We start from the raw sequence: 11,694 nt of genomic DNA, 5'->3' as shown, positions 1-11,694 counted from the left end.
CGTTGACCTTTTTCTCGCTAATCACGAGATTAGCTCATAACACGATCATTCCTAGTAAATGTATGTTTTGATGAAAATTCTCTATAAGTAGGCAATAAATTATAATCTATCAATACAATTTCTCAAAACAAAGTCGAAGACACCATTGGTTTCTCCGTACTTGATATTCATGTGAACTTGTTTGTGATTGTGTTAGATAAATAGGTGTATAAAAGGATATTATCGTGTAAGCATTGTTATACTGTGCGAATAAACCGCCATGAAGTGGTCGTGTTTTGTTTTTGGGATTGCGCTAACTCTCGCTAATGCAGGTAAATATAACATATCTATTCGTTATGACATAACTTACTGATTTACTTAGTTATTCCTATACTCAAAAATGTATTAGCCATTTAATAAGATATCACCATGAGTAGACTGAATAATAGAACAATTTAATTTTTAATAACACGCTCGCTACACTCAAATATAAACATTCACATAAGAATTGTACTTTAATATAATATAATAAAAAGGTTTTCTTATAAAAAAAGTACATTGTAGAAGCCGGAATAAGCTAGTTTTAAATAAAGAAGTGTAAGTAGTATTACAGCTATCTGGGAAATTCTGTTTTACTGTAATTAAGCGGTGTTAATTATTTTAATTACTGCGTTTTTTTCATAAAGGCCAATTAATTTCATGAAAATGAATGTGTTTATTAAGAATTACCATAGTAAATGTGTGATAATTACTCAAAATTATCTAGAAAGTGCCTCGGTACGGACACGAGGCTTTATCTCTAAAATTTTTATACGTTTTAGATTAAACATAAATAAACTTATACCACCCTGTGACATTGTTAATTTTTTACATTATATTCATTAGTAAATCATGAAAAGATTCACGATAATAATATATATTATTATTAATTATTATCTAACAATAATATATTTTATGTGATAGATAATAATATATATTGTGTATACAATCTCTATTGCAAAATTTTCCTTTGTGCTTTTAAGCGTATTAGGAATAAACTTTGTTGACGGTACTAAATTTGTGACAATAAACACTCTTTATTACAAAACTGGAAATGTCAATGGGTGATACTATTGAAAAAGAAATTAATTTGATATTTTCATTAAAAAGAACTATATTAACTTTGCTTTTGAATTAAGTATTAAGTTTGTTATCATATAAGAGCTGAAAACCCTTACACAAGTATTTTTTTATTTTAAAGCCAATCAGTCAATTTCATTTTACAGAAAATTTTTTTGTAAGGACGCACTTGTACCCACAAGAAAATATGAGATCACAAATTTAACATACACATCAATTATATTAGAACACAAGCAATCTATCAAAGGAAAAGTTAAAAAATAATAATAACTAATACTATAAAGATAAAAATTCAAATAACAATAATAACCTAAACTAAATGAAAACTTAAACCTCATTAAGAGCGTGATAAACAAGGTTACGGTAACTTGGCAGACTGTTGTACAACACATCAATATTTTCATCGATGTTAGGAATAAAGTTGTAAAAGCGAGACAGCCTATTCACTGGGCCATTGAAAGTAGCAGATAGGCTATTGATATACTATATATAAATAATAAATAAATTACTATATATATTATAAAGATGGTTTACCTTTGTGAGAATGTAGAGGATAATCTCTCGATTTACTAAACCGATTTTGAAAATTCTTTTACCAACAGAAAGCTACATAGTGAAAATATCATAGCAGAAAACATAAAAGTATAAAAACTTATTCATAGAAGTCGGATTTGCAAAGTAAGGCCCTTTCTCCACTGCTCCGGTCCGGCGTCGGATACCGGAATGAGTCATGAGAAAAATATCGGAAAGCCGGATTGCGCTTCTCCACTAGGTATATCCGATCCGACAATAATCGATACTTGTATATTCATCATGCAACACCTATATTAACTTAAACCCATATACTTAATTTTATTAATAAAACGTTCTAAATTCTAAATATTTTATTGCCCTGGCAAGTTTATTACTTTTTTATATTGTCTATCTTAAAATATTATAATCTACTTAATAAATAGTTCACTAATACTATGGTATAAAAAAAAATTAATAGCAACATAATTTGTTTCGGTCCAGGTTATCCAGATTCTTTCAAATTAAACAAACAATAAATAAACCTGTAAATAATAATTTATAACCTATTGGATACTTGGATATACTTGGACCGAGAAAACACCGCGTTCCGATCTAGCAAGTTATCGGATCGTTAAAAACCGGATGCCGGAGTAGTGGAGAATTACATAAGAACTGTTATGAGTTTCTAAATCGGACCGGTAATTAAGGTTTGCCGGACCGGAGCAGTGGAGAAACGGCCTAGTCAGGATAATAACGGTCGAACAAAAAACTTCTCAATATTCCATACAACATCTCAAAGTTCCAATGAGTCATAGTAATGTAATAATAATGTAAATTGGCGTTCAACAAATTTTTATTTAAAGTACGCTTTTTGTCTTTTCAGAGAGAGTTCGTAGATATAGCGGAGGCGGCGGCGGTGGCGGTGGCGGTGGCGGTGGCTTCGGCTTCGGAGGCGGATTTGGATCCGGCGGAGGTGGCGGAGGCGGGGGTGCCTTTGGGGGCGGTGGGGGACTAGGTTTAGAGGCCGGGCTGGGCGCAATAAAACAAGGTGTCCATAGCATCATTGACAAGGCTGCAAGTTTCGGAAAAGGAGGTGGCTTTGGATTTGGAGCTGGTGGGGGATTGGGCGGTGGATCAGGAGGTGGTTATGGCCTTGGAGGTGGTTCTGGCCTCGGAGGTGGTTCTGGCCTAGGAGGTGGTTCTGGCCTCGGAGGTGGTTCTGGCCTAGGAGGTGGTTCTGGCCTCGGAGGTGGTTCTGGCCTAGGAGGTGGTTCTGGCCTCGGAGGTGGTGCTGGAATTGGAGGCGGCTTAGGTGGAGGAAAAGGAACAGAGAAGTTTATACAAACGAGTTCATCCGATGGAAAATCTGGAGGGTTCGCTTTTACTGGAACACTTGAAAATGGGGGCTACGGAGGAGGTGGTGGTTACAGCAACGGTGGAGGAGCAGGTTATGGTGGCGGTGCTGGAGGTGGATTAGGATCCGGCGGAAACGGAAATGGCGGTTTCGGGGGTCACAGTGGAAGCGCTGGAGGTGGAGCCGGTGGCTTCGGAGGAAACGGTGGATCTGGAAGTGGGGGCTATGGAGGTGGAAATGGTCTCGGTGGTGGAGCTGGGGCTGGATTTGGAGGGGGATTTGGCGGGGGACTAGGGGGTGGTAAAGGATCCGGTGGTTCTGGCAACTATGGAGGCGCTGGACCTAGTCACGGAGGTTCGGGTGGAAATGGCTTTGGAGGTGGATCTGGTGGACAAGGGGGCAGTGGAGGCGGTTTTGGTGGATCGGGTGGAGGTCTTGGCGGTGGCGCTGGAGGTGGATCCGGAAGTGGTATCGGTGGTGGTGTCGGTGGAGGCCATGGTGGATCCGATGGCCACAGCGGTGGGTTAGGTATATCAGGTGGAGTTGGAGCTAGTTTGGGTAGTGGGGTAGGAGGTGGTAAAGGCTATGGCGGTTCAGGAGGCAGTGGATTTGGCGGAGGTGCTGGAGGTGGTCTTGGAGGTGGATCTGGGGGTGGATTAGGAGGTTCCGGTGGTCATGGAAACGGCTTTGGAGGTGGATCTGGTGGTCCGGGGGGTAATGGAGGCGGTTTCGGAGGATCAGGTGGTGGTCTTGGAGGCGGATTAGGAGGTTCCGGTGGTCACGGAAATGGCTTTGGAGGTGGATCTGGTGGTCCGGGGGGTAATGGAGGCAGTTTTGGAGGATCGGGTGGTGGTCTTGGAGGTGGTTACGGTGGCGGCTTGGGAGGAGGTAGTGGTCATGGTGGATCTGGAGGTCATGGCGGTGGTGGCAACGGAGGTGGTTCCGGGGGATATGGTGGAAATGGTTCTGGATCAGGTAGCAAAGGTTGTTCTGGAGGGTGTGGTGGTTGTGGTAGTGGGTCTTGTGGTGGTCAGGGCTCTGCCTATGCCAGCGCTTCTGCAACTGCAAGTGCTAGTGCCCACGCTGGTGGATATGGAAAATAAAGTCATAAAAGACAAAGAAAATTATTTTCTATTTGGAACCCAATCAGTAAGGCCACGTCTTTTTCAAATTTATGAATAAGTTACGAATTTATTATTTTAAGTAACGATGCCATAACATTCATTATGTATTATAAAAGAAAAATAATTGTTAATTAAGATTGTTTTCAATTACATGTAATAAAAATAATAACGTTTAAAATTAATACTATCAAAAATATTGTAATGGAATAAAAGCTGTGATTTAAAACTAAAGTAGAATTAAGTTATTTAAAAATTTTAATAAAACTTTTTATGTTTACATTTGTCTTTTATTTGTCTACACTAATATAGAGAAAAGATTTAATTGTTTGTTTGCATTGAATAGGCTCGAAAGCTACAGGACTCTATAGAATTCTTACACCATTAGAACCCTACGTTATCGCTGATAAGCAAATTCTGTAGAATATTTGCAAAAAGTTAAAGTTCTGTATAACCAATAGTGTAGTCTGTGTAACCCAAGAAAAAGACCAATGAGGGATTTTTCTGACAGCTAAGAAAAGTAGTCATTTTCATGTAAGGGTTTTTGTTTTTTTAATGGGACTTGCCAGTTTGTTCTGTGGTCTTTCCTCTTTTCTTTTGGCTCTTGCATTTGATTGTGATTGGTCTTTGGGCAACTTTGGGTGCTAAAATCACGGAAAAAACGTTTTATAATCCTTGTATTGTTAAAACATGTAAAAAAATTGCTACGCACCATTTCCCTACCAATGAATATCGAAGAGTACATATTAGAACAGAACATTCGCGTAACCACCAAGTTTTTATCTGTGGCAAGCAATAAGAAAAAAAGGTAAACCCTTGCGATCAAGCGCCATTTCATCGTAGCTTTTAGAACTATCTTTTTTTTAAATAGCTGTCAGAAAAATCCCTCATTCCTAAATCGGGTACGTTGCGGAAACTATTGATTATAGAGCAAAGTGATTGGCTATACACTTTATATAGAAGACGTCAATATCTAGTCGATGAGATCATGTCTAACAAATAAATATTATTTTTGTGTTTAGAATTCTATTTACCCAGTAAAATTGTAATACGTCATATTAAAATAGTATTCGTAACGTAAGCTTTGTTTATTTTTAGACTAGAATTTGTTACATTAAATAATAAAAACCCCATAGTAGTAGTATATGTATAATAAGTTTTAGGATTTTAACGATTTCTATTAAATTACCATTGTAAAATACATACCTTTGTCTTTGCTAATTTTACAAATATTAAGGACTAAAAATTCAAAAATCGCAATTAAATGAGAATAAAATTTGAAACAGCCTTATAAAAATAAATTAGCAGTAATGAGATGCAGTAACTTTGCTTTTATTCGTAATGATAACAATAGTTTAAATTCGTATATGATTCGTCGGACACTCTTGACATACTGATGACTTTGGCACATCGCAGGGAATAGACGCAAAATCATAATGAAACAAAAAATTTTATATTTTGTATATTGTTTCTTTTGTATTGTATCTTCGTGAATGTATTTAATGGACACTACATCCTTTGACTATAAGTGTACTATACCGAATCTATGGATATAAACGTATATTATCCACAAGTCGAGGAATACTTATACTATGACTATAAGTGATATAGACTTTGTCTTTGAAAGTATATTTTGCTAGGTACTAATTAAGTAAACCATCATTTGACTCAATAATCATTTTCGAATTTTAATTTGCTGATTGAATTGAATTAGAACGATGTATACGTTGCATTTTTATTTTAACATTACAATTACTTTGAGCACATGCTTAGGCAGATATTCACACACCAAACTTAAAGATGTATGTCAAAATCCATTATTAATGGCGTACGGGAGTCCAGACTTAAGCGTAGATAACAATCTCATTTCTGAATCCTACGCTAGGCACTAGGCAAGACAAATACTTGACGAAATTAACAAACTTAAATTAAAAAGAGTGGCGGAGAGTTTCTTGCCAGTTCTTCTTGCCCGCTCTACTCCCTTGACTGGCGAACTGGTACTAAATGTACATTTAGAATTAATTTTACTTCTTTTCTGACCTTCATAAGTGTACTTGTTTACCTATATGAATAAAGTTATTTTGAGTTTGAGTTTGAAACAACCCTTCTTCTAATAGAAAGCTCTAACTAGTAATGTTAAATTGTTAAACTGAAACCAAAATGGACTATAACGTATTTTTTTTTTTAAAGACAATTCACACCAATTAACCTAGTCCCATGCTAAGCTGGTGAAGCTTGTGTTATGGGTACTAGGCAACGGATATACATACATATTGTAGATAGATAGACTTATAAATACATATAAACACCCAAGACCTAAGCACAACACCAAATGCTCATCACATCGATGTTCGTCTCAGCCGGGGATCGAACCCGGGACCCATGGATTCGCAGTCAGGGGTACTGACCACTAGACCAATGAGTCGTCGAATTAAATAACAATTGTTTGTATTTGTAAAAGAATAAAAAATAAACATAAAACAATTGTCCTATTGTACTTTTAACCTTATGGAAGATGGTGCTAATCATAATTCGTAACACAATTCTTGTTTTTACGAAGGGGCATAAAGACAAGTTTTATTATTAAGACGTTCGTAATTGTAATATGATCAAATTTATTTCCAATACACAATTATACAGTATATACAATATTCTTAATCTACATAGTAATAATAATTATTATTTATATAATAGTTGATAAATATAAAGTTAAAATAAATTTAAAAAGTTTGGTCCCTGTGGAAGTGTACCTCTATTGCTGGCAGCATTTCATTGCTGTAATAAGGTAACTTATTCGTTGAGGAAGCAACAGCTCTAGTGTACTATCTACCAGACGTATCTTTAATTACCGCTTGTGCTCTAGAGTCCCAAGAGTCTTTACTCCAAAGGGAACATAATCAAATTTGAAGGAAAGACTCCTATATTTGAGCCGTTATTATTTTTCACCAGCTCTGCGGCTGCGCCAGATTTTGTGCTTGCCGAGGGAGATAAGATGGGGCTAATAACAATAATAACAATTGTAATAATTATAATGAACTAGTAGACTCGGCCAAGCGTTGCTGTGGCTAAGGTTTTTGTTACAGATGTTAAATAGTATCTTATGTGAAACGTTGGTACTTTCAACACAGCGCGGCGCCATGTGTTAGAATTGTGATTTGTGACTGTCAAATAATAACAGACAAATAATTAGCAATAAATTAAAATTGCGACTATAATTTGAGATTTAAACTATCCTATCTCTCAAGTTGGATCGAACTGCACATGGTGTGCAAATTTGATTGATATCGGTTCGGTAGTTTAGGAGTCCATTGAGGACAAACGTTGTGACACGAGATTTATATATATTAAGATTATCGGGGGTACTTGTAAATATGATTAGTATCAGTATAAGATACAAAAAATAAGCATTATTAATCTTGACGCCTACTTTTTTTATAAAACATCACTTGTTAAACCATTATTTTTCTCTTAATATGTTTAGCTATAACAAACGTTTTAATATTGACTTCTTAAGGTCATAAGGAAAAGTCAACGCGGTTATTCTTCGAAATTGCTTGCTTATTGTAATTAAATTGATAAAAAAAACCTCAATATAATAGGAATTACGAACATATAAACTTCTTTTTTAAAACACTGAGAGGTTCATACTTTGATGTAGAGTTTTGTACTGGTTCCGCGAATATTAAAGGTACTAGATCAAACATTTCATCGCTAATTTGATTAGAAATACCAGCCCAGGCTTTGGTAAAGAATTAGCATACTAATGACGATGTTGTAAAAAGTTTACGATGTACCTTAATGGTCTTCAAGATCAAGAACCTAACGAAGACAAAAACTCGAGAAAACCAGTCCGGTGCTTCCCGCTGTAGTGTTTGTAATTACTTTAGAGTAAGTAATGAACAAGCATGATACAAAATTTGTTCGTAGGGTTGCCACTTCGATGAAAAACTTAAACCACTTATCACATCTCCCACATTACACAGTGCTGGATTGAGGGTGCGACTCTCATCCCTGATATACGAACCCCAGCTGTGCAGCAATGGAACTTTCTCTATATGTGCGCGTTTAACACTCCCATTGTGAAAGGAAGCATCGTGAAGTTACACCCAAAAGGCTGACGGTGTCTACCTTTTGGGTGGTCAAGCACAGAAGGCTGATCACCTACAGATTTATAAGAAAAAATGATTACGAAACAGCCTTGCGATTCTGTAACTCACTTTTCGTACTCGCAGTCCACCCCGAGACACTGACACAGCAATTCGTGCTGGGATAGGGCCTTAATTATGATGACAAATATGTAGTAATAATTTAATATCTACCACTTGTACTTTAAGTAGGGACGATTTTTTGTTAAACCTACAAGAATGAAGACGGCAGTTTCCAAATGAGATATACTGCTTATCACTAGATCGTTATGTTTAGTTACATTGGTTCTGTTGACGCGACCATTTCAGTTTTAATTCTCTAGTGTTGTACGTGTATATATATAAATATATCTTTATACTCTATGTGTCATTTGACGACTAAATAAATAGCTTACTTTAATAAATCAAAATCGTTATACCGATATTGCTTCACATTTTATTTGTCTATCTATTTAATATTGTCTCTTTTTTACTATCGTGCACCTGTAATAAATAAGATTTACAAAACATTTGGCTAGTATAGCGACTAATTTAGTCATATTAAAAAGAACAAATCTACAGCCCTATCGTATAAAAAGATACTTATCATAGAATTCGTTGAATGTATAAAAAACACGTCGATAGTCAATGCTTTATCGATATTAGGTATAAAAAAAGATAAAAATCCCCTTTCAAAGCTTCAAGCTGCAAAAATAGGCTTTTATATTGCTGTAGAAACTATTTATTGATGTATATAAAGTCAATCCCGTTCTGTAAATTATATAAAATTAGTATTTTATTGTTTTTTGAATTAACTAAATTTGTAAAACTTTGTTTACTAACATAGTTTACGTTCTTATTGTTGCAATATTAACAGATCAATGACGTCACCGTGACCTCGTTCTTCGCTGTTCTAAAATAAACAATTAATTAAAACTCTGTAACTATACATACTCGTATGCTCTAACCTAGTATTCAACGTGGGGCCCGCGCCCCACAGTGGGGCAGTTTGGTTGTTAAAAGGGGGGATTTAGAAAATGTTTCTGAAGTGAACTATTCAGTTTTTAATATTAAAATTTTTGTAGGGGTTATGCTACATAAGGGGGTATAAGAACTTTAAAAAGGCAACACTGCTCTAACTTGTCTCGATTCTGAGTGAGCAGGTACGGGTGTACATAGCGCATTAGATTACCACATACGGAAGTGAGTTCATGCTAAGCCTTCTTTCTGAATCTCACCAGAATTTTTGACTCTGAATTTTTTGGTATTAAACTACCTTTGATGTCAATAAAATCAAATTAGATATACATCGGTGTTTTTATCCAAGTTTTTTTTCGCATACAGACGCAGTTAAAGATTCGTTCTCATATCAATTTTCTATATCTCAACCAAAGCGAGTCACGAACCTGTTACAATTTTAAATAGATTTTATCACGACTGATTCCGAGTATAATACAACGGAAATTATGGGCACAGGTTATTCCCAGTAATAATGTACTTACAATCTTTTAAGTAAATTACAAAAACTTATGTAAATGTTGTTTGTTATTCACTAAGTGAGGCCCGAGAGACAAAATTGAAATTGAATCAATCAAAATTTACTCAATTCTCATCCAAATGTAGGGTATATAAGTAATTACAAGTATCAATTTATATTAAAAGATAACAAGATAATTTGTCCTCGCTGTTCAACTTTTCATATCTAAATAAGAAATCTAGGCAAATAAGGAAGTCTTATTTGCCTTTAATACAATCTGTATAAATTTCATAGCATTTTAGGACACATAAAAAAGCTATGAATTTCATTTGCAATAATTCAACCAAATTATATTTTCAAGAGGTTGTGACGCGTGAAAAACAAAACAGGTTTTTCCAGGTGCTTAATATTGATGTTCAAGCAGACATCAAACCATAATTGGATAATTGTAAACATTTGCGGTTTTTTGGCAAAATACGCCAGTATATAACATTTAGATTGAGTGTAACATCAGTAGTTCATCGAAATGTCAAGGTGGACAGTGGTTTGCTTAGTATTAGGGCTTGTTGCCTATGCCCAAACTAAACCTTTAGGTACGTAAAAAATTAAATTAATGCTCAAATCTGTCGATTAAACAATGTTTTTTTAAGCTTCCATATATAACCGATAATATTAGTGATTATTTTTCCGACCCAAATATCGGCCAATAGAATTGCACCATTCGACGTCACGTGGTACAACCTACATGGTATTATACTGATAATTTTTTGTGAAAATGTTCTCTGGTCGTTGCTTCAAGAAAAGTATTAAGTAGTTGTTTTATTCATTATGAAATTCTTATTTGTTAACTGTACATTTCGTCTCATGGTGCAATTCTATTGGCCGACATTTGGGTCGGAAAAATAATCCCCCGAATACCACACGAGCTTCAAAATTATCGGGCATTTCCCTCAAGGTTCCCTGCAAACAAATATAGTCGTCATACTCTTGTGGTATTATAAGTGAAAATAATTGTATGGGTAGCAATAATTCTAAAAAAAATAAAGCTTAATAAAACATCAAGTTTTTAATAATTATGTGTTAATAAAATAGGTACGTTTATTTTATATCAGAAATATCATGTTCTTAACTTTATTTTCAGTTGGTGGTAGCCGGGGAGGTGGTTTTGGTTTCGGGGGAGGTGGTGGTGGAGGAGGTTTTGGGGGAGGTGGGGGAGGTGGAGGAGGTGGAGGAGGTTTCGGCGGAGGTGGCGGTTATGGTGGAGGTGGCGGCTTCGGTGGCGGAGGTGGCGGCTTCGGTGGAGGCGGAGGCAGGGGCTTTGGAGGAGGACACGGTGGTGGCCATGGCGGTTATGGAGGCGGACGAGGGTTCGGAGGAGGTTATGGCGGTAATCGTGGTTTTGGTGGTAAGCATTTATTTAGTCAAATGGAGCAACAAAATTCCATGTTCAAATGTATCCGTATTATATATGTTTATCTGTAAGGACTTTTCATGGGAAAATGACAACTGCTATCACTATGCACTTGATATATAATAATATTATTCGATCAGTATGTTAGATAATATTATTAGTAATTGACTTAAAAACTACTGGACTGATTTCAAAATTTCTTCACCATCCCAGATTATTCTTATTACTCAGGCAATATTTATTTTGAAATTTAAAAAAAATCATTCCTTGCGAAGTTGCTTGTGATTAACAGTAGGTACAGAGTTTTTGACATTCCTCTTTTTTTACCAGGTCATGGCCATCACTATGGGTAGGTGCTCGACTCTCCTAATTCATCATTGGTGTGTGAGAGGACTACTATTTCTAGATCATGCGACATGTGAAATTTTCAGACGATATGGATTTGAAGATACAAGAACTACTTGTGATTTACTTTTTAGATATAAATAAATAGCGTTATGTTTTATTTTATTTTTCTTTTTTATCCGCGCGATACTTTCGTTGCTTTTATCGATATATGAAGTCAATACGTTCCATAGTCTTCTAACAATTTTATT

At 35.7% G+C, this 11,694-nt stretch overlaps 1 protein-coding gene and 1 long non-coding RNA gene across 2 annotated transcripts; both read left to right on the top strand.

Moving 5' to 3' along the window:
• Positions 1 to 2,544: 2,544 nt before the first annotated feature.
• LOC125059766 (glycine-rich cell wall structural protein-like) lies at positions 2,545 to 4,364 on the top strand (the record flags this gene model as incomplete). Its single annotated transcript, XM_047664315.1, has 1 exon — positions 2,545 to 4,364. A coding segment is annotated over one exon (1,524 nt), but the record flags the coding sequence as incomplete, so codon positions are not given.
• A 6,579-nt stretch (positions 4,365 to 10,943) lies between these two features.
• LOC125059861 lies at positions 10,944 to 11,598 on the top strand. Its single transcript, XR_007118739.1, has 2 exons — positions 10,944 to 11,092; positions 11,429 to 11,598. It is a non-coding gene; the product is annotated as an uncharacterized LOC125059861 (long non-coding RNA).
• The last annotated feature ends 96 nt before the right edge of the window (positions 11,599 to 11,694 follow it).

Source organism: Pieris napi, chromosome 20 (assembly GCF_905475465.1).
Source record: "Pieris napi chromosome 20, ilPieNapi1.2, whole genome shotgun sequence".
NCBI lineage: Eukaryota > Metazoa > Arthropoda > Insecta > Lepidoptera > Pieridae > Pieris > Pieris napi.
This window is presented reverse-complemented; position numbering and strand designations above follow the sequence as displayed.